The following is a 22,336-nucleotide window of genomic DNA, read 5'->3' on the forward strand; positions in this document are numbered from 1 at the left end:
TCGGAAGAGAGCTCGCACATGGCGACCCAGGCGAGATCGGAAGTCGGCCCGCACAGTACTGAGATGGATCAGACTGGTGAGAGATTTGATAGTCAAGAGAATCTAAAGCCTAGTGCTAATGAAGCAAAGCACTTAAAACACACACACAACTTTTTGCCATCCCTGGCCCAATTCACCTAGCAGCCAGAGGAAGTAAAACAGATACATTCTACAGTTTGCCCAGTCATCTGTCAAAAGATTTCCAGTCTGCAGCAGGCTTGATTTTAACAGGAATGTCAACAGGTACTGTAGAAAATGATGCCAAAAAGCCTGGTATATTAAGAGACATTTACCATATTAGCAGAACTCTTGATGTCCCAAACCTGTGCTATGATACCCACCAACAACATCAATACAATGGGTCAGAACTATCTTATTTTAAAGACAGGCATTTTTGAGAATATCTTATATTGGACCAACTACATACATAGTTGGCAGAAATGTTGGACTAGCTTTTGGGAACAAAGTGCCCTTGTACAAGATGCAAATCTTTGCCTCTCTCAGATCAGTGTTTCTCAACCCATGGTACGCGAGATATGGGCAGGGGGTATGTGGGTACTGCGTTTTGGTATTTGTCTGCTCAGGCTGGAAGTTCCAGCCACCACCCCTCCCGCCATGTCCAGTGCACCGGGGCTTTCACTCCCCAGCATCAGCGTACTGGGGGATAGGGAGGGAGGCCCCGCGCAGGCTGCTTTGCCCTGGGCCGCGATGGAAAAAGTGGGATTCAGCTCGCCATGGTGAAAATGGAAGCGCCACGGTGGGACTTCCGGTTTTGCTTTTGCCTTGTCGATCGGCAGGGGATACGTAAGATACCAAAGGTTGAGAAGCACAGTCTTAGATTACCTGGACCTTCACGGCTACAAAAACAAACATTCTGACCCTGCTACTTGCTTAGTCTCAAGTGGAGATGAGGTCACTGCACAAATAAAATTCATGAGGTAAAAAGCTTTACTGAAATTCATATGCAAATAACCACCACTTTGCATTTTTAACTGAATCCAATCTGCCATGCAACCTCTTTATGTCAACATATACATATGACAAAAGGAAATCAGATTTACAGCAATTTCAATGATTTCTTCAATATTTTTCTCAGACTAAAACTATCACCTATTCTTGGGCAGAATAAAGATGTACTCCCTTGCCCAAAACTTACAAAGATATTGCTTGAGATGTATAATTGCCTCAGTAATTAAAGAAGACACAGTAATTATGTTAGCTACTAACTCTCAGCCTCTGAATGATCATTCTTAACGTGTTCTTAACCAAATGCCACACAGAGTTTATTTATTTGAGATTTATTTCTTTAAATACATACCCCTACACAGAAATTATTAAGGAGACTAACAGGGTTGGTCTGTTTATCCACTGGCTACAAGTTACAACAGGCACAGGTAGTGTTAAGAAACTTCTCTGGATATCAGGATTAATTCCCAATATCATAGGCATTTTTGGCAAAAAACAAACAAACAAAAAAACTATTGACTAACATCAGACACTAGATGTGGATCTACCAGCCAGCCATGTGGTCTGAGCACACTGCTGTATATTAGTAGGACCCAAGCAACTTCCAGCAGGCATGGCAAAAGGCTAAACCACCTCCATATTTGCTGTCTTTACCTTACTTTGAAGAGCAAGTGAGAGACCAAAATACTTAAGAAAGAAGAGCTGCCTTGTTCAATAAAAGGAATTCTCAGACAGATGCATCTCTTTTGGTTTAGTTACTTACACTAGATGGGTGATGGTCACATTCCAAAGATCTCCTAAAGAACTCACTTATGCTCCCAGATCAGTGAAACAACCAAGATTTAAATTCAAAGTATTCGTAAGGAAAGTGGGATTTTCAACATCAACACGTTAGATACTACTAGGTACACTTCTCACTGGAGAACATAGAAAATCTAAGATTTGACTTCAAAATTACTGTCAGTTATGTGCTCTCAAATTCTAAACAACAGTAATCCAAACAAAAAAATCCTCAAAACTGTGACCTGTACTTTAAAAAAGAGCCAGTGACTTATTTGAGCACACCTTTTATTCTGTTATACCTATGTATGTGTGACAATAATGTATGCGTAGAATATGCCAAAACATTAAAATACTAAACTATAGCCCCCACTCCTGGATTGCCTCCCCGCCCTCCCCCGCCTGGCCTCCCCCCAGTAGTCTCAGACTCAAAAACAGTAAAAGCCCCACACACAGCAGCAACAACACTGGGGGCGGGCTACACCCTGCAGGGGACCCACCCCTCCTAAGCAGCCCCCCCCGACAGTCCCTCCACAATCCACCTACACCTACCCACACACCCAATCCTGCAAACCCCACATCCCTCCAGCACACACTCTGTGTGCCCAGCTGCCAGATAGGATGAGACCTGCTGGCAGGAGCTGTGGCTGCAGGGGCAGCTGTCCCCACATCCAGGTGAGTGAAGGGGTCAGAGGGAGCTCTAACTGCTCTATGATAAGAAAATCAAAAGCAAACAGCAAAGCATATAAGTATTTTTAATTCATTTTATTATGATTATAGAAACACTGGTAGGATTTCAAACTGCTCTAACATTGTAGATATATCAAGGTCTCTCTCCCTCTCTAATGGCCGTGCAGTCCCCTTCCAGGTCTGGCAGACACGCAGCCTTGGGCCACATGCTGTCACAGGTGACAATAGGTCACAGCCAGGCAGCAGCCCCCACTGCCAGACTGTTGCAGTGGGTAGAATGTGCAAGGAACTCTCAGGGCTGTTTCAGCAGTCTAGCTGGCACAAGGGGTAGTGTCCCTAGGTACCAACTGGCCAGGCCCCAGAAGCTCCTGAAAGTGAGTGGCCCTGAGCTACTTGCCAGGGCAGCTTTTTATAGTACTGGGGCCAGCACAGGTGCTAACCCCAGCCTCTAGCTCCCTGTGGCTACAGATCTAGGAGCCAGGCAGGGCTATTTTGCCCCAAGTGGCACAATTTGCACCACACCAAACTGCATGTCTGGGCACGTGTGCAGAGGTAAAAAGTCCCGGCTCAAATTTGCACTGCTTCTATTTGAGCTGCTGCAAGCACATGTGCCTGCATGTGTGGACGCATCCATAGTGGATAAGCACATATTTCGTTTAACTGCATAGCGTCATGATGGTTTTAATCTGCCTCCTGCTTACATCTCAACAAACAATTTATCTGCATGCCACTTAAATATAAAACTTATGTGCATAGGAACTCTTCTGTCCCACTATCTACTTTATTTTATAACATAATTGCGCTCAATTTAACTGTATTATTGGTGAAAGTGTCTGAGATGTGTCAATTTCAAGGCCTTTAAAAGCCTTGAAATTACCAGGTTGTCTTATTAGAGGCATAGGCTGCTCCAAGAAGTAAGGCTTTGAGCCTTAACAAGCTCAATGCAAGCAGTTCCTGTAGTTAACGAGCACTGCTTATATTAATGTCAATAACCAAATGCTGTTGATTAAATGCGTCTATTTCAGTCTAGAAGCTATGCGGTTGAACGGAGTATGTTGTATCTGCCCAGATATAGTTTACATATGCTATACTCCAGTGAGATGCATAATCTGAAGAAATGCACGATTTGCTTAACTGCATAATACAATATGTAAATGATAGGCAACATATTGTAACAAATATAGGGTATCTGCACAAACCATTTAAGCACATAGCCTTTTTCAGCCTTACTTTGTAGCATTAGCTGTACTCCAGTTAACTGTGTCTCAAAGCTACTATATGTAGGAAGGAAACGACACACTAGAAACAATGCACCCAAAAAAAACTTTTGGTGGTTTGGCGGCAGATTCATTTCGACTACATTCTGGTTAGGTTCAGTTCCAAAACAAACACCAGGCAAAAATGAATCAAGTATCTCCCTACCCTCGAGTGCAAGTCAGAGCAGGAGGCAGGGGTGACAGGCTCTGCCCAGCTCCAAAGATGGAGTTCATTCTAGTTCCAGCTGCCGTTGGCCAGAACCTGCCACTTGTAGCTGCACTCCCATAGCTCCTGCCAAGCCAGATACACTTCTCTGGAGCATGAAGCTGGTCTAACAGCTGGAAGCAGAGGGTGGAATGCCAACTTTAGGGTGGAGGAGGGGGGAAGGGTTATCATTGGTACACGTGGACTAAGGAGGGCAGGTCTGGGGCCCATCTGAGCAACTGCAGCAAGCAGAGTAAGTTGCAAGCAGACACTGCCTGTTTTTATGATGACACAAAAGAAAAGCAAAGATGTCCATGTCCTCTGTTGTGCCACAAAAGCCTAAATTTGTAACTGCAAAAGATAGTTTGAATTTGCATTGTTATTTTGTGGTGGACGACTTTATTTTAAGGTTGGAAGGCAGAGGCACTGGGCCTCTGAAGTCCTGGGAGCACCCTCCCAGGTTTCCCACATTTGCAGAGATGTGCCCCAAGTGCTGCCCTGCAGATTCAGGCCTTTGAAGCCATGGGAGCTGCAGGTGAATGACCCTGCAGGGTCAATGAGCCACATCTGTTTCTAACTTAAGTAGGCAGCTCAGTGTCAGACAGGGAGGGAATAGCAGGGGTGCCACACACTCCTCATCCCTAGGAGAATACTCAGTACGACTTAGGAGAGTTTCAACATGGCTGGGGTGACTACTTTCTTTTCTATGGATGTGCATCTGGACATGTATTTTACAATGTGCAGAACTTCACAATGCCATATACTTGAAGAGCATTATTTACATTCAGGATTAAGCACATAGCTTCTTTTTTAGTCCTACGGCTGTATACTTACATGGACTGCACTGTACATTGGCTCTAGGAAATTTATAAACCCCACATGGGCAGTTCAGGAGCTTCCTGGGATACAATCAAAAGCTGCAAGGCAAAACACAGGTCAACAGAGGTTGGAAGAGGCAGGAAAGGGACGGAGAGGAACAACTTATATACAGCAAGTTTCCCTGAGCCTGATAGTAAGGGCTCCTCTACACGTGCAACGGGATCCAATGTGTGATCTCCATAATCAAACCTCCTGCCACACCACGCATGCATGGCAGGATGACGCATTACATCTCACCATGCCTTATTGCCAGTGCAGGGGAAGCCCAATCCCCCCTGTTCCTCCTGCACCAGCAAGAAGCAAGCTCCTGCGGCTGGAAGCCTCCCCCCCACCACTACAACGTCTAACTTCATAACTGGTTGCACCTTTTTATGGCATGATAGATATTTTGCATGTGTAGCTGGTTTCAGATGATTATGCATTTAAGCAGCTAATGGCACAATACCTGTAACATGCAGAGGGGGCCTAAGCAGCAGACTATACAACAGGAGCGTGCCTCTAAAAAGAGGTCTCTCACTAAGTTTAAGCACTGTGCCCTTAACAAATCCTTTTTCATGAATCCCTCCCTGATGAAGCAGGGATGCATATACAGGAAAAGGAACTAATAAGGAGGAAGGCAAAGGGAGCTCAGTAATACTGAAGTCGAATATCTTTAGCCTATCTAGAAGTTTCATCCTTGTGAAGCTTCAGGTATATTTTCAGACAGAAGGTCAACTATAATCCTACTTCAGTAGGATTTTTAAATGGCCAAAATACAGGTACTTTTACTGAATATAAATTTCTATTCAATTTTGTATCATCCATTCAAAAACCTAGAAAGCTGTTTGTGAAGAAAAGAATACATGCACACTCAGATTTTTGTACCCCAGCATGGTAAGAACAGCTTTTCATACACAGAGCTCATAATTAACACTTTTGTTACTTATAGAAAAATATTAATAAATAAAACCTAAAGAATTCTATCTACCCTATCTGGCTTCATGTGAAGCACTTTAAGGCTGAACAACTATAATCCAACCCTAAAATTAAGTTTCAATTGGGATAAAAATCTCTCAAAGAAAGAAAACACAAATTCTCTAACATTCATTTGATTTTACTCTACATATGATTCAGACTGAGCCAACATCAAGATTAACATTCATTTTCCTACTTTCAGAAGATGGTAGCTGTTATGGTACAAGCAATAAAGACGGAGGTTGCAGTGAGTGATAAGCTGATAGTTACAATCAAATGCTCCAGAACCAGAAACAGTGTGAAGGCACAAGATGGCACAGGGGAGGATTCATTGCTATTCTTACTTAGGTTACAGGATCTCGGGAGCCTACTCAAATCTCAGACTATTCTGTGACTCTGAAAATAGATGGAGACTCAGAGAATATTTAAAACTAGCAGGAAACACTTTCATAATGATACCATCCACTCCAATAAATCTCCTTACCATAGTTACCCAGTAAAGTATGTCATAACCTTCCAATGTTAAAATTAACAAAAGAATATATTAAGGGACCCACACTCAGTTATTTAACATGATTTGACACATACATGTATATATCACCAACCCATTTTATTTACCAATAGGACTTTTTTTTAATTAAATAAAAAGGTCTATATCCTCCCAGGAAAGCAAAAACATATAATCTAACAAAATTAGACAGTCAGTCTTAAAACAACTGCAAGAGACATGAAACAGAAAACAAGTCAAAAATATCTGACACCTTGATCTGCACTCTAGCTACAACAATTAAAGATGACTATAACTAAAAAAATTAATGAAATACATTTTTAAAAATTTAATGCAATTGATAGTACTTTAGAGAATTAATTACACTCTGCCTTCAAAAATCCATCTCTCCTACTAAAGAAGTCTCATATCAAAGGGAAAACCAGAAAAGACATAAGAAGTGAAGCATTTTGTTCTGCAGCAAGCAGAGTAAGAAGATTCAGGTAATTACTAATAAGGGATCGATTGCTACAACCTTTTTTAGATATTTAAAAATCCAAGATGACAGTGGCAGTTTACATTTATAGTAGTCACCAAGTATTGTAACCTCTACAACAGAGAGGTTATCTTCTGGACATACCAGTTTCATGCTTTATATGCAATCTAAACATTTTTCACTTTGGCAAGGAATCCTTCCTGTTTAATATACAAACATGAAGCATTCATTTTACTACTCACAATAAAAAATGAAAAAGTATTCACCAGTGAAAAGTAGAATCAATTCTCAATAAGCAAGAAACTAAAGAAGGCAGGAGTTGATGACTGAATACCTTACTAATCACAAGGGTGTACATTGTAGCCGTGTTGGTCTAAGGACATAGGCAGACAAGGTTCTTTGGGTGAATCCGATATCTTTTATTAGACCAACTTAAATAGTTGGAAAACAATTATTAAGCAAGCTTTCGGGTTCAAAAACCCTTCGACAGGTTAAGGAAGTTTTAACAGTTGGTGTGCGCTCTTCCATCCGGGGGGGTGTGGCTCCGCTCCCAGCCCTGCACCACTAGGCACAGCCTGGCTCCGTGTCCCACCTCCACCCATGCACTGGAAGGAGCTGGAGTTGCATCAGACAGCAGCGGCGCTGGGAGTGGAGCTGAGGCAAAATCTGGGGTGGCTGCAGCCCCCTCCCAGTGCCCACTCCAAGTCCACCCCCACCAAGAAGAGCCCCAGAGCAGGCGCCAGTGGCACTAGGAAAGGGCTACAACCACTCCAGATTTTGCCACAGTTCCAATCCCAGTGCTGCTACTGCCCAGTGCAGCCCCAGCTCTTCCTGGGGCGTGGATGGAGGCAGGACATGGAGCCTGGCAGCACGGTGCTGAGAGAAGAGCAGCACTGCCACAAAATATGGGGTGGCTGCAGCCCCTCCCAGTGCCACTGGTGCCCACGCCAAGCCCAGCCCCCGGTGAGAAGAGGTCTGCACATCGGCTCCAGTCCACCCACCCACCCTGCGCAGATTCGGGGGGCACCCCCCGTGCCCTCTCAGGGTGCGAGCCGTGGCATGAACTACCCACCTCTATGAGCTACGCCTCAGTCCTGTGACCCCCAACCTAGGCAGTGCCTGCCCATGCCCCCTCCCTCCTTCACCGTGGGGGAGTTGTTCTGCCCCCCCCACACCCCTTCCACCACAACAGACTTACCACCTGAAGGCAGCTGCATCTGATCGGTATTGGCCAATATCCCTCCTTAAATATCGGCTATCGGTATTGGCCCCATCGGTACACCCCTACTGAAGAGTCCAATCCTTTACTCTGCCAGCTTTTCTACAGATATGACAGGTGGTGCCTTGGGGGGGGTGGGGGGTGTACAATTGTTGGTCAAGATGTTGTGCACTTTTCTTCCTCTTCTGCCATTTCTCGGCTTCCTGAACAAGACTGTTCTCTTTGAAGTAGATTGTAGCTTGATCTAAGGTACAGCGCCATTGAGACCTGTTACCAGCCAGCACTTCCCAGTTTGTAGGGTTGGATGCCACCTTTCTTAAGGTATGCTTTCAGGGTGTCCTTGTAGTACTTCCTCTGTCCTTTATGGGTCCTCTTATCATGACCCAGTTGAGAAAAGAGGGCTTGCTTCGGGACAAGTGTCCGCCATTCGCACGCAGTGGCCAGCACAACGGCGTTGATGTTTCATGATCTTTGCCTCCACATTGGTTATGTTACCTGCAGGGAAGATTCTGGCATTGCTGCAGTAGCCTTCCCATTTAATGCGAAGGCTCTTCCTGAGGCAACACTGATGGAACCATTCCAGGAGCTTAAGATGGTTTCAATACGTCACCCACATCTCACACCCGTGGAGGAGCGTGTGGATAACCACTGCATTGTAGACCAGGATCTTAGTTTCCATCTGCAGATCTCGGTTGACCAAGACACAGCAAAGCAGCTTTCCAAAGGATATGCTGGCACAGTGAATTCTAACCGACTGGGAGAGGTGGCTGCCAAGATTCATAGATGCTAGGGTTGGAAGGGACCTCAAAAGGATCAAGTCTTTCCTGCCACTGGCAGGGGGGTGTCAAAGTGCTGGGGTCATGTGACCCCAGCCAGATGCTTGTCCAGTCTCCTCTTGAAGACCCCCAAAGTAGCAGAGAGCACCACCTCCTTTGGAAGCCCGTTTCAGATTCTGGCAACCCTAACCACAAAAGGTTTCTCAAGGTATGGGAAATGCTCGATGTTTTCAAGGGGTTCTCCAACTGTGGTAATTAGTGGGGCAGGGAGACAGCTTGTGCTGGGGCAGGCTGATGGAGCACCTTGGTCTTCCCAGTATTAAGGAAGAATCCCAGGCTATGATAGGCACCTGAGAAAAGGTCAAGAGTGGACTGCAGATCGGTCTCAGTGTGCACAAAGATAACACAATCGCCAGCTTACTGAAGGTTGGTGATGCCAGTCTTGGTAACTTTCATTTTGCCATGGAGGCACTACAGGCTGAAAAGCTGACCATCCATATGCTACTCAACCCCAGTTCTGGGAAGGTGGTGGTCATGGATAAGAATCAAAATCATAGCAAGGTAGATGGATAAAAGGGTTGAAGTGATGACATAGCCCTGCTTGACACCAGTATGAATGGTAAATGGGTCTGTCTCTGATCCACTGCAAAGGACTGTTGCGGTCTTCCTACCATGGAGTAGCTTGAGGACACTGATGAATTTAAGTGGACAACCAAACCTAGACAGCACCTTCCATAAGGCTTCACGACTGATGGAGTTGAAGGCCTTGGTTAGGTTAATGAATGCCATAAACAGCTCCTGGTGGTGCTCTCTACACTTCCACTGGATCTGTCATGCAACAAAAAATCACTTTGGTGTTACCCCATGATGGTCTAAAGCGACACTGGGATTCTGGAAGGACATCTTTGGCAAGGGGGAGGAGGCTATTCAGAAGGATACAAGTAAGAATCTTCTCAACAACGGAGAGGAGGGCAATGTCTCTGTAGTTCCCACACACCGACTTGTCCTCTTCCTTGAAGATGGTCACAATGTTGGCATTCTTTAAGTCAAGTGGAGCTTCCTTGTTAACCCATGTTTTGATGAGAAGTTCATAAAGTTTTCACTAGTGCTGTTCCATCAGCTTTGAAGACCTCTGTAGGAATGCCATCTGGTCCTGGTGCCTTATTGTTCTTGGTCTGAGTGATGGCATGCCAGACTTTCCGTAAAGGATGGGGGAATCAGTAAGAGATTTTATTACAGGGTGTCAAGGGATGGACTTGATGGTGGCAGCTGAGACCTCAGATTCACAACGGAGTAGAATCATGAAGTGTTCCTTCCAGCATTGTTTGATGAATACATTATCTGCAAGAAGGGTGGAGCCATCCTGGGATCACAAGTGGGTTGGGCCATTGGAACATGGCCCATGGATGGCTTTTATTGCTTGAAAAAAAAGCTTCTTCTGTCATGCTGATCAGCAAAACTCTGGATCTCTATGACCCTCACTTGCCACCACTGGTTCTTGATGTCCCATAGCCTCCTCTGAACTATAGCTTTAAGCCACTGGTAAACCCCTCATTTTTGGTGGTTGGAGGGTTCATTTTGTCAGCTGCAATACGCAATTCTCTTCTGATGGAAAAGTGCTAGGATTTCCTCATTATTCTCATCAAACCAAACTTGGTAACAATAAGTGGAGTATCCAATTAATTCAGCACATAACTTGTGAATAACATTCTTAAGTTCCTCCCAATGTGCCTGAATGTCCTTGATGTCATCAGGTAGGTTAAAGAGCCTGTCTGCAAGGTGCTGCTGAAGAGCCTCATATCTAGCTTGGTCTTGGATTGCCCTGATGTTAAATCTCTTCTGCATTCCTTTCGGTTGTTTATGGTGCTGTGGTACAAGCTACATGTCCATGACTGATCCGACTAAATGGTGGTCCGTCCAACAGTCATATGCACCTCTCAGGACTCAGGTGGTATGGACATCAGTACAAATCACAGGCTCTGGCAATAATATAGTCAAGAAGGTCCCAGTGATTAGAGTGTGAATGTTGCCAAGTGGTCTTACATTTGTCACTGTCTGAAGATAGTATTTGTAGTGAGCAAGTCATGCTCTGCAAATTTGCTGAGGTGGCAGATAACATTGGAATCAACTTTCCCCAGCCCCCCTTTGCCAATGGTGCCACTCCAGAGTTCAGAATGTAGCCCAACTCTTGCATTGAAGTTAGCCATGAGGATGAGCTTGTCTTCCTTGGCAGTGGAAATCAGGACTGTGTCAAAAGCACAACAGAACTCTTCCTTGTTAACTTCTTCATTATCAAGTGTGGGGGTGTATGCACTGATGATCACAGCATGCTGGTTGTTACTGAGCTTGAGGCGGAGTTATAAGATATTCATTAATGCCCACAGGGAGTTATGAAATCTGACCTACGATCTTGTTCTTAATGGCAAAGCAAACCCCAGGAATGCACCTATTTTCATATGACTTTTCTTTCCAAAAAGGTGTAGCCCATCCTTCTTCTTTCAGCTGGCCTTCATCTGCTCAGTGGGTCTCACTTAGGGCAGCAATATCAATGTCATATCTTGCAAGCTCTCTAGCTACTGTGGTGGCTCTTCTTTCAGGACACTCACTGTTTGGGGAGTCCGTGAGTACAGATATTCCACGTGGCAAATTACAGTACGTTATTTTGTTGGTTTCGGCCACAGTTAGAGCAATCCCATTGGATGCAGCAATCCAGCCAGGGGAGTTTGAGACAGCCTATGTTTAGGGCACCTTTTCTAGCCACTTTCCCATTCAAGGTGAGCAGAGGGGATCCTAAAGTGGACTGTTCAGTCAGGGCCACAGCTGCCAAATTGTACTTGTGTCTCAGTAAGTCCAAAATGACTATCACACGACTGCTACCTATGTGCAGATTTGTGACTAGGGACTCCCCGAGATCACTGTTCCTGTCCCAACCACCATTTGTCCGTCGCTGTAGGACTTGGTTTGTGGGAGATGTTAACATCCCTAGCAGAGGCCTGTGTGTGATAGCTTTTTATGCAGGGAAGCCGGTGTGCAAGCAACAGCCATATGAACTTGACAGGAAGGAGCCCTGAACCCAGTGGCAAGGATGTCCAAAACAACTGGAGACCTCTATTCCACTGCAGCCCTCATCTGCCTTCACAGCCACAGAGAACCAGCAGATCCCCAAGTACACCTGTTCTGCCAGTGAGATCTTCAGGAGTTTGGACCATGCTTAGTCTAGGACCTTACCTCAAACCTGTTCACCAGGGGAGACCCTACCAGGAGTACAAGACTCCAGATGACATAGCTCTGAGGGCGACTGAAACACACAAGCTTCTCCACCATGACAAGGTTATGGTCCAAGGAGAGCGTTACATCAAACAGGTACCAAGTCATAGCTTTCTTATATTCTTATCTATCCCATCAGTAGCTAAGAATTCTAAGTACAAAACCTAGATACTTGTCTAAAAGCTGGTCAGTGAAATCTAAAATAGCAGTACTGAAAATTTTTGCTGAATTGGCCACATCCTTTAGTTTGGCTCATTTAATTATCAAAAAAAAAAAAATCTTTAAAATGCTACAAAGATGGCTTAACAAATGTATGAATAGAAAATACGAAGTTCTGCTATCCCCTATTTTTTTTAAAAGAATGAGATCTTGAAAAATCTATTATATCCAAACTGGGTTTTGTAAGAGATATAATGGAAGCAGAGTTAACAGAGCAAGTACCACCCCTACCCCCCCAATTTAACAGTTTACTTACTAGAAATTACTTTTATGTTGACCCTATGTCATGTTCCATACATAAAATGGCAAGAAGTCACTCATTACAAACCAGTATTAATTACTACAGTCTGTCATACTTTTAGGTTAGTTTATTATAGAATACATTAACAGTTACTCAATACTAATTTCTTATATGGTTTTCAAACAAAGATGAATAGTCCATAAGTAGAACTCTGCAGTATCATCAAGTTTTCTTTCCTTCAATTCTGCATTGGCTTATCTGAACAAGTAAGGAGCAGGATTTGTCTTCCTTGCTAAAAGAAATGCCTTTTTAATGGCACAGGAACTCATGTTATCCAGGTATAAAATGCTAGCAGAGACAAGACCCTGAAGTTTTTACCTAACTGTTTGGGATCACCTCACATAGGTACTTCACATTAAAAGCTTCCATGTCTTTTCTCCACTTGAAGTACCCTGGGGGTACTTGGGAAGGCCTCAGGGGGCACTTCAGGCTTTACTGCTGGCACTTCCAGTTTTGTTTCCAGTGACACTCCCGCCCCTCCTTTTCTTGATCAGCTCCCAGGGGATGCAACCAAAGAAGGCTGAAAACCCCTGTACTAACATATATAAATATGGTAGTAAAGTTTTCATTAAGAATACTTCAACATCAGATATCTAGATTAATTAACCTTGTTGGGCGGGCAGGGGGGGAAGGAGTTTGAAAGTAGTTTAAATGTAAGATTTAATATAGCTATTACGGACCATGTTTTCTGTTGCATTAATTTCATAAGTTAAGTATACACAAGTATAGGTTGTAGCTGTGTTGGTCTAAGGATAGAGCAGACAAGGTTCTTTGGGTAAATTATATCTTTTATTAGACCAACTCAGCTAGTTGGAAAAATTCTTCTGAGCAAGCTTTCGGGTATAAATACCCTTTGTCAGGCTGAGGAAGCATCTGTGGTTGGTGTGTGCTGTTCCTGGATTAAATGAATGCATGGAATCCAGGAACAGCATACACCAACTGCAAATGTTTCCTTAGCATGATGAAGGGTATTTATCCCCAAAAGCTTGTTAAGAATTGTTCCAACTGTTAGGTTTGACCTAGAAACCACTACACATAGCCCAAGCAAAAGTCTCTGTTCTGTAACTAATGCTCAATTGCAATGATAAGGAGAAGACAGTCTTAGATAAAGGAGACTTGAAAACAAAAACAGAATTAGTGGAGTAGGGCAAAGAGCTGATTTAAATATTAAGATTCACACCCCTACGTGGGGAGAAAGTATGCTAATGAAACATACATGTATGGAAATGAGATACATAGCTAAAACACAGGTATAGAGACATGCTCAGTAAAGAACTCCTTGCGTCACTCCCTTATAACCAATTAGCAAACAAGAATGCTTATGAAGGTCCAATACTCCTGTATAAAAGATGCTCATAATTAAGAATCTGTGTGCTTGTTACGTGAAATTATTCCGCTTGCACCTTGTATTGCTAGCAATAAATCTTTATACTTTCACCCCTGGTATCTTTATTGGCTTTTGCATACCAGGCACGATCCCAGACTTGAGCTGGGGCTCAACACAACTATTTGAGTTGTTCTAATAAAAGATATCAGATTTACTCAAAAAACCTTGCCTGCCATAGGTTAAGTATGGAGTAACTATACTGCCAACATAATCAGAATTTGGAATTGAGCTACAGGTTTTGAGCGGTACTGACACTGCTCAAGACTTCTTAAATGAGGAACTTTGATCTAATCTCATCCTTTTTTACCCACTTGGTGTGGGTCCCCGATTTCAGGATCCTTTGTACCAGAGTACCAGTTGGTTGGGAAACATGGCTTGAATGGAATAGACTAGAGGGTTTGTTCGTCTCGGTAAAAGGCAAAGCAGGAGTTTTAAAATCTGTAGATGCTGAGTGGAGTATTTGTTGTTTCTTATCTTATGAGTTGTTTGTTAGTTATTTTAAGCCACTCTGAGCCCTTCTGGATACTGTGGTATATGAACAACAATTACCAACTATAGTTAAAATATTATTAATAGTAATACATAACAGAAGAAGTGGCAACTGTTCCTGTTAGTGGAAAGAGGGCTGCAGCACATCAAATTCTTTTCCTTAGTCAGCCAGCTATATGTTTCAGTTTGGTAGCACTGGCTTTTCTTACTCAGCACCATGAATATCAGCCTGGAGAAAGTTCTTGAATGTGAGAATATACTATCAATCCCCAAAGCGATATATACTCAAAACTGACCGTTCCCCCCGCCTCAAAATCCTACAAGGTCTATCCTAAGGATCAAAGTCATGATAAAAACAGCATTCATTCATCTTGACCAACTTTCTCATTCTTCCCATTCAGCTATCTTCTGCTTCTCTTCCCCCACCCCACTCCTTTGGTGACTGCTGTCTCCTATCACACTATGCACAGTTTCTTATGGCTCACTTCAAGACCTGCTCTACAATCAGGATTCGTGTGAAATTAAGAACAAAGGGTAGAAAGCCCTCCAAGAACCGTCTGATGGTTTCAAACACTGGGGCAGCCTCAAAGACAATAGTGAAAGAGCCACTAATTCTCGGTTATTTAAAAACGTAATTCAGAAAGCATGAATGTATACAAATACAGAAGTGATGCATGTAGTTTCTGAAACTATCTTGCAACAACAGGATGATGGACTACTTACTTCAAATAGCTGTATAGATACACATGGCTCCTTTGAAACATGACAAATCTCCTGTTTTGAGATGCTTGTAAGAGTCAGATAAATAACAGTAAGAAAAGCATAATTAAAAAGGGGAATGAAAGGAAAAGTAATGATATGGGACAAATTGTTTAAAGATATCATTTAAGCTTTATTACAACACGTCTGAGGCACTTATGCTCATGCTGAAGTCACGGTTGATGACTGAATGCAGTTGTGTGGTAAATTAGGACATTTGTATGTGGTGCAATACACTTATTCCCAGCAACCAGGGAGGAAAAAAAAAAAGGTTGCTTGAGGAGCAAGAGAGGAAAGTGCCCAAATGGAAACTTAGATTCCAGAGTGTGCGTGAAATGTTCTGACATTGTCTTACTACATTTGCTGAGGCATGCACCCGCAAAGGCTACAGAGTCTTCATAACAAAATGCCAGTATTAAGATAGCTATCAGTACCTTATCACAGTGACTTTTTGGGGCTCTTCTCACTTCCTTGGAATGAAAAGACACTTCCAACTATTCAAGCTCAGCAATGATGCTCTAGAGCAGGGGTTCTCAACATCCGGTCCATGGGCCAAAATTCAGCTCACAGAGCCATTTTATCTGGCCCACAGGTGTCCCCAAGGGTCAGAAAATTTGGTGGCAGGGAATAGTGGCCATTAATATGGCCACCCTTCCTCACTTCCCAAACCACACGTACAGCTCCTCCTCATACACGGCTAGGCCAACCCCCTCCCCGTGGCAGGACTGGGCCACACTCCCTTCCTTCCTGTCCCCTCCTCTCCCATAAGGCCAGGTCAAGATCCCTTCCCCTGTGGGACTGTGTTGGGGATGGCCCGTTTCAAAGGAGGACACTCCCCTGCTCCCGCACCTTTCTACAGAGCCAGATGGTGCCTAACTGCACCATCCCCAGGTTCCAGATTAGTCCTCAATCTGAGGTGTACCTGGCATCTACGCAAGAAGTGCCAGCTCTTAGTTTTCACTCATTTTTTGAGGACAGAAAAATAACATACCAATTCCCCTGCTGCAAAGTACTTGCAAAGACCACAACAGGTCAGAATGTATGTAACACTACAGATTTATATTTAAATTCTCTGGATTTATACTGTGAATCATGCTTGCATACCTAACAAAGCGCTAAACTAACATTGCCACAGCACCCTGGTTGAGAATCGCTGCCCTAGACAAACTGAATGGGAATAGAGTGCTCCTTTCTGGCCTAATTAACAAAAAATCTTCTTTTCTTTTTTGAAAGACGTAATAGTTTGAAGAAAAATTTGTATTGGAATTCACAGCCAGCATTCTCTTTTCAACCCTTTCCCAACCGTCAGCTGTTCATTTATCTTCAAGAAACTGCTTTCTGAAAAATACCAACCTGCCTGATATTAAAATATGCTGTCTAGCAAACAACAAGACTTCATTATATACAGGCTTTCATGCTTAAACTTCTACTTATCAGGACTTCTTCCTCCTACATTTCAAATTCTGAAATACACAAACTAGATCCTGGGCTAGGTCTAAACACTTAGACCAGTTTAAATGTGGATGAAGTAGTGCTGAAGTGAGGTTAGGCTATATCTGAATCATTCTCTGCTAGTTTACACAATTAAAACATACCAGCCACACACCCTTTTGAAAAGAGTCCAAACGTACTTGTGGCCCTGCTCTGAACTTAATTGAGTTTTGGTTTGGTTCTTAGCAATTGGAGGTAGAGGAGGAAAACTGAAGGGCATAAAGAGGGGCTGTGATATAATAGTAAGGAGTGAGGACACAGCTGTTTTGTTTTGTTTTTTTTTTGAAGAGAGAGATTTTACTGAACAAACGGTACAAGGGAGCTCATTGATAAAAAATGCCAACAAAGTTTTTAAAATGTGCATAGGGAGGAGCAGGTCTGGGCAGGAGTGGCCAGTTGCAGCACTGTGGGGAGGGAAAGGGGGAGGTTAGGAGCAATGCAGTGCAGGATGCCTGAAGGAAAAACCTGCGTGCCTCAGGTTTAAACAGCATTTGAACCATTTTAAGTGCTGTGCGTGTGTGTCCCTGCTCTCATACCTACAAGCTTGTTAAACCAGTTTAAAGCTACCTGCAATGGTTCAAAAGTATATCAGGAAAATCAAGTACTCTTGAACCAGTTTTCATTGAACAAGTTCAGCATTGCATGTGGGAATCAAGTTCTGCAACACTGGTCTGGCAAGTCCTGCAGAACTTCCCATGCTGCATCACTTTCCCCTCCTCTCTCCCCCAAAACACACACTAATGCACAACTAGCTGCTTTGGGAGGCAGACAGAATTCACTGCCCCTTTTCTCCTTTTTTCAGCATTTTATCAACAAACTTGTTTGCACTGCTTGTTCAGTAAAAGCTGTCTAACAGCCAGTCAGTTGCGTCTTCACTCCCTACTCAACTGTGGCTCCTCAAATGGCCCCAGCCCTGGGACCCTAAAAGTATGGACCTCCACACACACCCTCCCTCCTTAGGCCATTACAGTTTACTGAACTCAAGTTCAGGAAAGAAAGCAAAGCAGAAAAGTAAAACACTCCCAGTCACAGGTTACCCACCTGCTAGAACCCCCCAAACATATGGGAGCAAGCACTCTCCCTCTCCCACTGCCTTGCTTGCTCCCATCCCCTGGTCTCAGCTGCAGCACTTTGCACACATTCCAAACCCATTCCCTGAGATAGTTGGAAATGATTCAATACTTAATGCAAGCCCATATGCCTTGATAAATCAAGTTGCCGCCTCAATTACCAGTAATTTAAAAGTGTTCTTCCCCATCAAGTGGGAAAGTAGTAGCCTGATGAGAACTGCAATGTAAAGAAAATACTCCTCTAAGAAGTGCCAGAAGTAATACTTTCTTAATTATAAAGTATATAACAAGCTTTAAACCAGAGCATTACCCACAAGTTAATTTCTAGTTGCTTATGCAATATGAACGTCAGAGAGACGAATGACTGCAAAGATTACCCAAGACAATTTCTAGCTCAAAGAAATTCACATTTTCTGTCATATCTGTAAAGCGTATCCTTTCATGATCTTTCCATGCAGTTATTACATGCTGCTTTGACAAAGTTTCAATGGTTTTTGAAAAGCATGTTTATGAGTAATGATATTTTAATACAGCTCAAGTTTGAGCACAAGCCTGCTCCTGACAAGCTTGTTTTATCCAATAATTTTTAAACAGATTTTAAAATTTGTTTCTGAAGACACCAAGTCCCAACATTTCAAAGTTTTTAGACTGACTGATTTTAAGAGTTTCAGTTTTATAACTTGAGTAACAAGAGTCTTCAATGACAACAGCAACATAAATAACCACCAAAATTAGGTAAAAGTACAGAAAAACTGCATTTTTAAAGACTGGGTTGCTGCATCACTTCCCTGCAGTCAGACTGATTCTTCAGTTTATGGATTCCCTTGTTAACCTCATCCAATTAAGAATCCAAAAGCTCATTTGATACTTGAAATAGATGGCAAACTACAGTTCTTCCCATTACAAGCCTCAACTTAAAAAACAGTCACTCTGCTCTCCTGTTGAAACAAATAAGGCAATTACATTTTGTGGCGGTCTATGCTGTTTGACATTCCAAATCAGGATAGACAAAAATTGTTTTAAAAAAAAGATTACTTTAAAAGATAATCATTTAAGCTTACAGTGAAAGTGATGATAATTTATGTTTAGGCCAAAACCTACTATAAACTATTAAAATAATTTAAATTAAATAGTTTCAAGTAGTACATGTTTGCTGCTGACGTTCTAAAGTCAGTCAATGGCTAAGCACCCAGAACCAGAGTTCGCTGAAATGCTAAACCAGCTTTTGACAACTACTGTCACCTTTGGAAGGTGCACAGAGAATATTGCTCTCATTTCAGTTCATTCGGCTAACTCCATTCAATGACCAATTTGCTTTAAGTTGAGAAACTGACTGGTAAGCTTAGTTCTTTCTTTCACTGTATGTATAAAAGTAGACATGAAAAGGAAAAGACCTACTAATTCTAGAAGTTTGAAAGGCACAGTACCTGGAACAAATCTGTCCAAATCACTCATTTCAGATGCATTCTATATTTAATAAAATCAGTTGAAAAATGAAAAAATATTTTATACCATTATTTTACGTATCCAGCTTGAGTAACATTAAGTAACAAACTAAACAAGCACTTCATACATTTAATTACATTCTCATTTACATCCAAGCTGCATTGACACAAATAATGTGTAAAAATTTAATAAGGCTAGTAAAAAAATATATCATACATCATTTTCTGACAAATAAAGAAGCCCTAAGGAGAACCAGTGGACTGCTGGACTTATCTCCCAAACTGTACAGTAGATGTTGCTGTTAAGTCAAGAAAATAAGGCTGCATAAATGTGAACCAACCTCCAAGAAACAGCCTTGTACATCTCTGAAATTCCTCATACACTGCATTTGACTTGGTGGAATGTGTTTCAGGACCATAAGATTAAGGGAGACAGACAACAAGGTCATTAAATGTTTAAACATTAAGTTTTATCTATTTACACAACATGAACAGGTTTTAGCTGAACTTATTTCCATAAACTAGTCTGAAGCTCACAACAGCTCAAGCTCCTTGTACCAAAACATATAACCACACTTTTCTCAGGGTTGGGAATGAGGTTTAGAGACTGCACACCCAGGAAGTGATATCAAATGCTCCATATTCAAAGTCTTTACTAAAAGTACAAGCTTAAAAAAATAAGTTGGTATCATTTGAGCCCCAAGCAGAACGATGATTGTGATTCTGGCTTTATGAAAACCAAGTTCAAAATGTTATGGTGATGGCAGCTTATGAATAAGTTGGGAAGGCAGGAACTAGTTTTTGACAGTATCCTTTTTAAATAAAAAAGCCGCTTCTGAAAAAAGCCACTATTGAGCACAAAATACAAAACAGTGCTTTGGATAATTAACAATCCAGAACAAGCCAAGATAAATCTACATACCTAGAAAAAAGGTAAGTCATGTATTTGTCCCTTGTTGAACTGACTTTAATATATATTATGCTATGTTTAAATTAATTTTACAGCTGCTCTGAACATAGAAGAATTATGCACACAATTATGCCCTCTATGAAAAATATTTCATATTACCCAAGTTCATTTTTACATTAGCAATGACTTTAAGCTCTGTACATTTGTCTTAAGTTGAAGGGATTTTTCTAAAGAGAATCATGACTATTCTTCTACTCCACAAAAACCCCGTACACAAAAACAGAAAATATTAGTTTTAAGGGATTAGATACAAATGAATCTGTCTTCTCACTATTTGGCAATTACATCAAGGTATATCCAAATTACTTCTCCCTTTCTATCTGTGAAGATTCAAAAATGAATCTACAGTTGTTTCTATGATAAAATTATTCACATCTGTCAGAAGACTGAAGTCTGAAATCATGACTTCATGACATTTTTCCATTCTATAAACTGAAGCTGTAAAAACCATAGGTGCCAACTCTGTAGGTGCTCTGGGGCTCAAGCACCCACCAAAAAAAAAATTAGTGGGTGCTCAGTACCCACAGAGCTGCTTGCAGATGTTAACAACCCCCCTCCCCCACAAATAAAAATAAAATGCTTTACCAGACGCAGCAGTGCATTACTTCAACCTGGCTCTGCAGCATCTGTAAAAATTGGGCGCTTCAGCAGGGCTTTTCGGCACTTTTAGCTAAAGCTGATTCAATCAGCTATTAGATAAAAGCCCCCAAAAAGCCCCACTAAAGCATCCAATCTTTACAGATGCTGCAGAGCTGGGTAGAAATAATGTGCTGCCTCTTCTGGGCATGCACAGGGCCCAGCAATGGAACAAGCCAAGTTGAAACTAAAGTGCTGGTTTTTGGGGAGTTGGTTTGTTTTTCTTCCTTTAGGCCTGCAAGCACCCACTGGCAAAAAATGAAGTCAGCACCTATGCTAAAAACTACATACTTTGAACTATAATCTTAAGTAATCCGATTCAAAACCTCCCTTCCAGCCTCAAATTAAACATATTTTATAATTCCTGCAAACAAATTCTTGTGGTGCTACTTCACCATGACCACTGTGGAGCATATGGAAGTAGTTCACATTGTTGGTAACAACTGCAAACATTTCAATGGCTTGAGACTTCCAAAAGCAACATAAATATTCTTGATTATCTGTGTATTAATGTTATGGTCATACACTTAAACTATTTCATGCAGAACACTAAAAACACGCATCTCTTTTCCCTTTTGTTTGCATGTTAGATACCACTGATATTTTTTTCCTCAAACATTATTTTCAAACTTTAACTCTTATGAACAGCTCAGCACCTTCAGTCTCCAAATAAAAGGCGTCTTAGTTCCAATATGTGTTCTTCTCCTGTACTGCTACAAATAGTGTCTCACTTTGCAGTGTGAAACAGCAACTTACCAAACAGTGAGATAAGGACAAGCCACATGCCCTGCTCCATGTCCCAACCAATGATAACCCCCCCTTGATGATGGCATGCTAAGAGTCACTCCAGGCACTTCCAATCATCAGGACTGGCTAGTACAGAAGAGTGCCACCCACAGAAAAACACCATCAGGCAGAGAAGCAAATATGTTTTGTTTCACGTGGCATCACAGTAGTTATACTTTTTGGAAAGCGTCTTTGTCCTTCAAACCATGCAGATGTCAAGCTAACAGTAACATCTTCTTTTATAAACAAGAAGCTAAGTTTGTAAGAACACCTGAGTTTTAAATAAGGAAGCTCAGTAGTTTTCTCATTCAGTAGCCTGCTTGAGTCTACATGCCTTCCTTTGCATTAGGAGACCATTCAGTATGTATACTGAAGACCTCTAAAGCGCTGAAGTATTAAGTACAATTCCTTCTACAAACTTTCTTACTCATAAAAAGAGCATCTAGAAATCCTTACTAGGAGACCAAAATATTATTATGAAAAGCCATTTTAAACTGTGCACACAAGGTTTGATATTCAATGTCTTATTATTCACCAAATGAATAAAAAGGACACCAAAAAGGTTGTTCTGAAAAGAGAAACTGTTAAATAACATAATTGCTCTGTTTTGAGACGTGTAGCATCTAAAGTTATGAAAGCCTGATTTTACTAATGTTCTGAAGTTAAGTTTTAAACTTGAATTAATCCACAGGAATAGGGCTCAATGTTATTTCCAAGCCAGATGATTCGAGTGTCCTTTCAGAAGGTAGCAAACACTAATCCTTTCCCA

At 42.0% G+C, this 22,336-nt stretch overlaps 1 protein-coding gene across 7 annotated transcripts in view; it reads right to left on the reverse strand.

Annotated features, from left to right (window-relative positions):
• Positions 1 to 22,336, reverse strand: part of PTBP3 (polypyrimidine tract binding protein 3) — a 108,563-nt gene that overhangs the window by 71,185 nt on the left and 15,042 nt on the right. For 3 of the 7 annotated variants that reach the window (XM_025208988.1, XM_025208987.1, XM_025208990.1), the window contains exon 1: positions 19,517 to 19,534. The exons of 2 other annotated variants lie outside the window; for them this stretch is intronic. Coding sequence is in view for 2 of the 5 variants with exons in the window: in XM_025208983.1 (XP_025064768.1) it covers positions 19,517 to 19,594 (78 nt within the window). In the remaining 3 variants the exon portion in view is untranslated. Of the gene's footprint in view, positions 1 to 4,770; positions 4,828 to 19,516; positions 19,610 to 22,336 lie in introns of those variants that run through there. 2 more of the 7 variants (XM_025208983.1, XM_025208985.1) reach the window with 2 other exon arrangements.

This window comes from Alligator sinensis, unplaced genomic scaffold, assembly GCF_000455745.1.
Source record: "Alligator sinensis unplaced genomic scaffold, ASM45574v1 scaffold371_1, whole genome shotgun sequence".
Taxonomy (NCBI): Eukaryota; Metazoa; Chordata; order Crocodylia; family Alligatoridae; genus Alligator; species Alligator sinensis.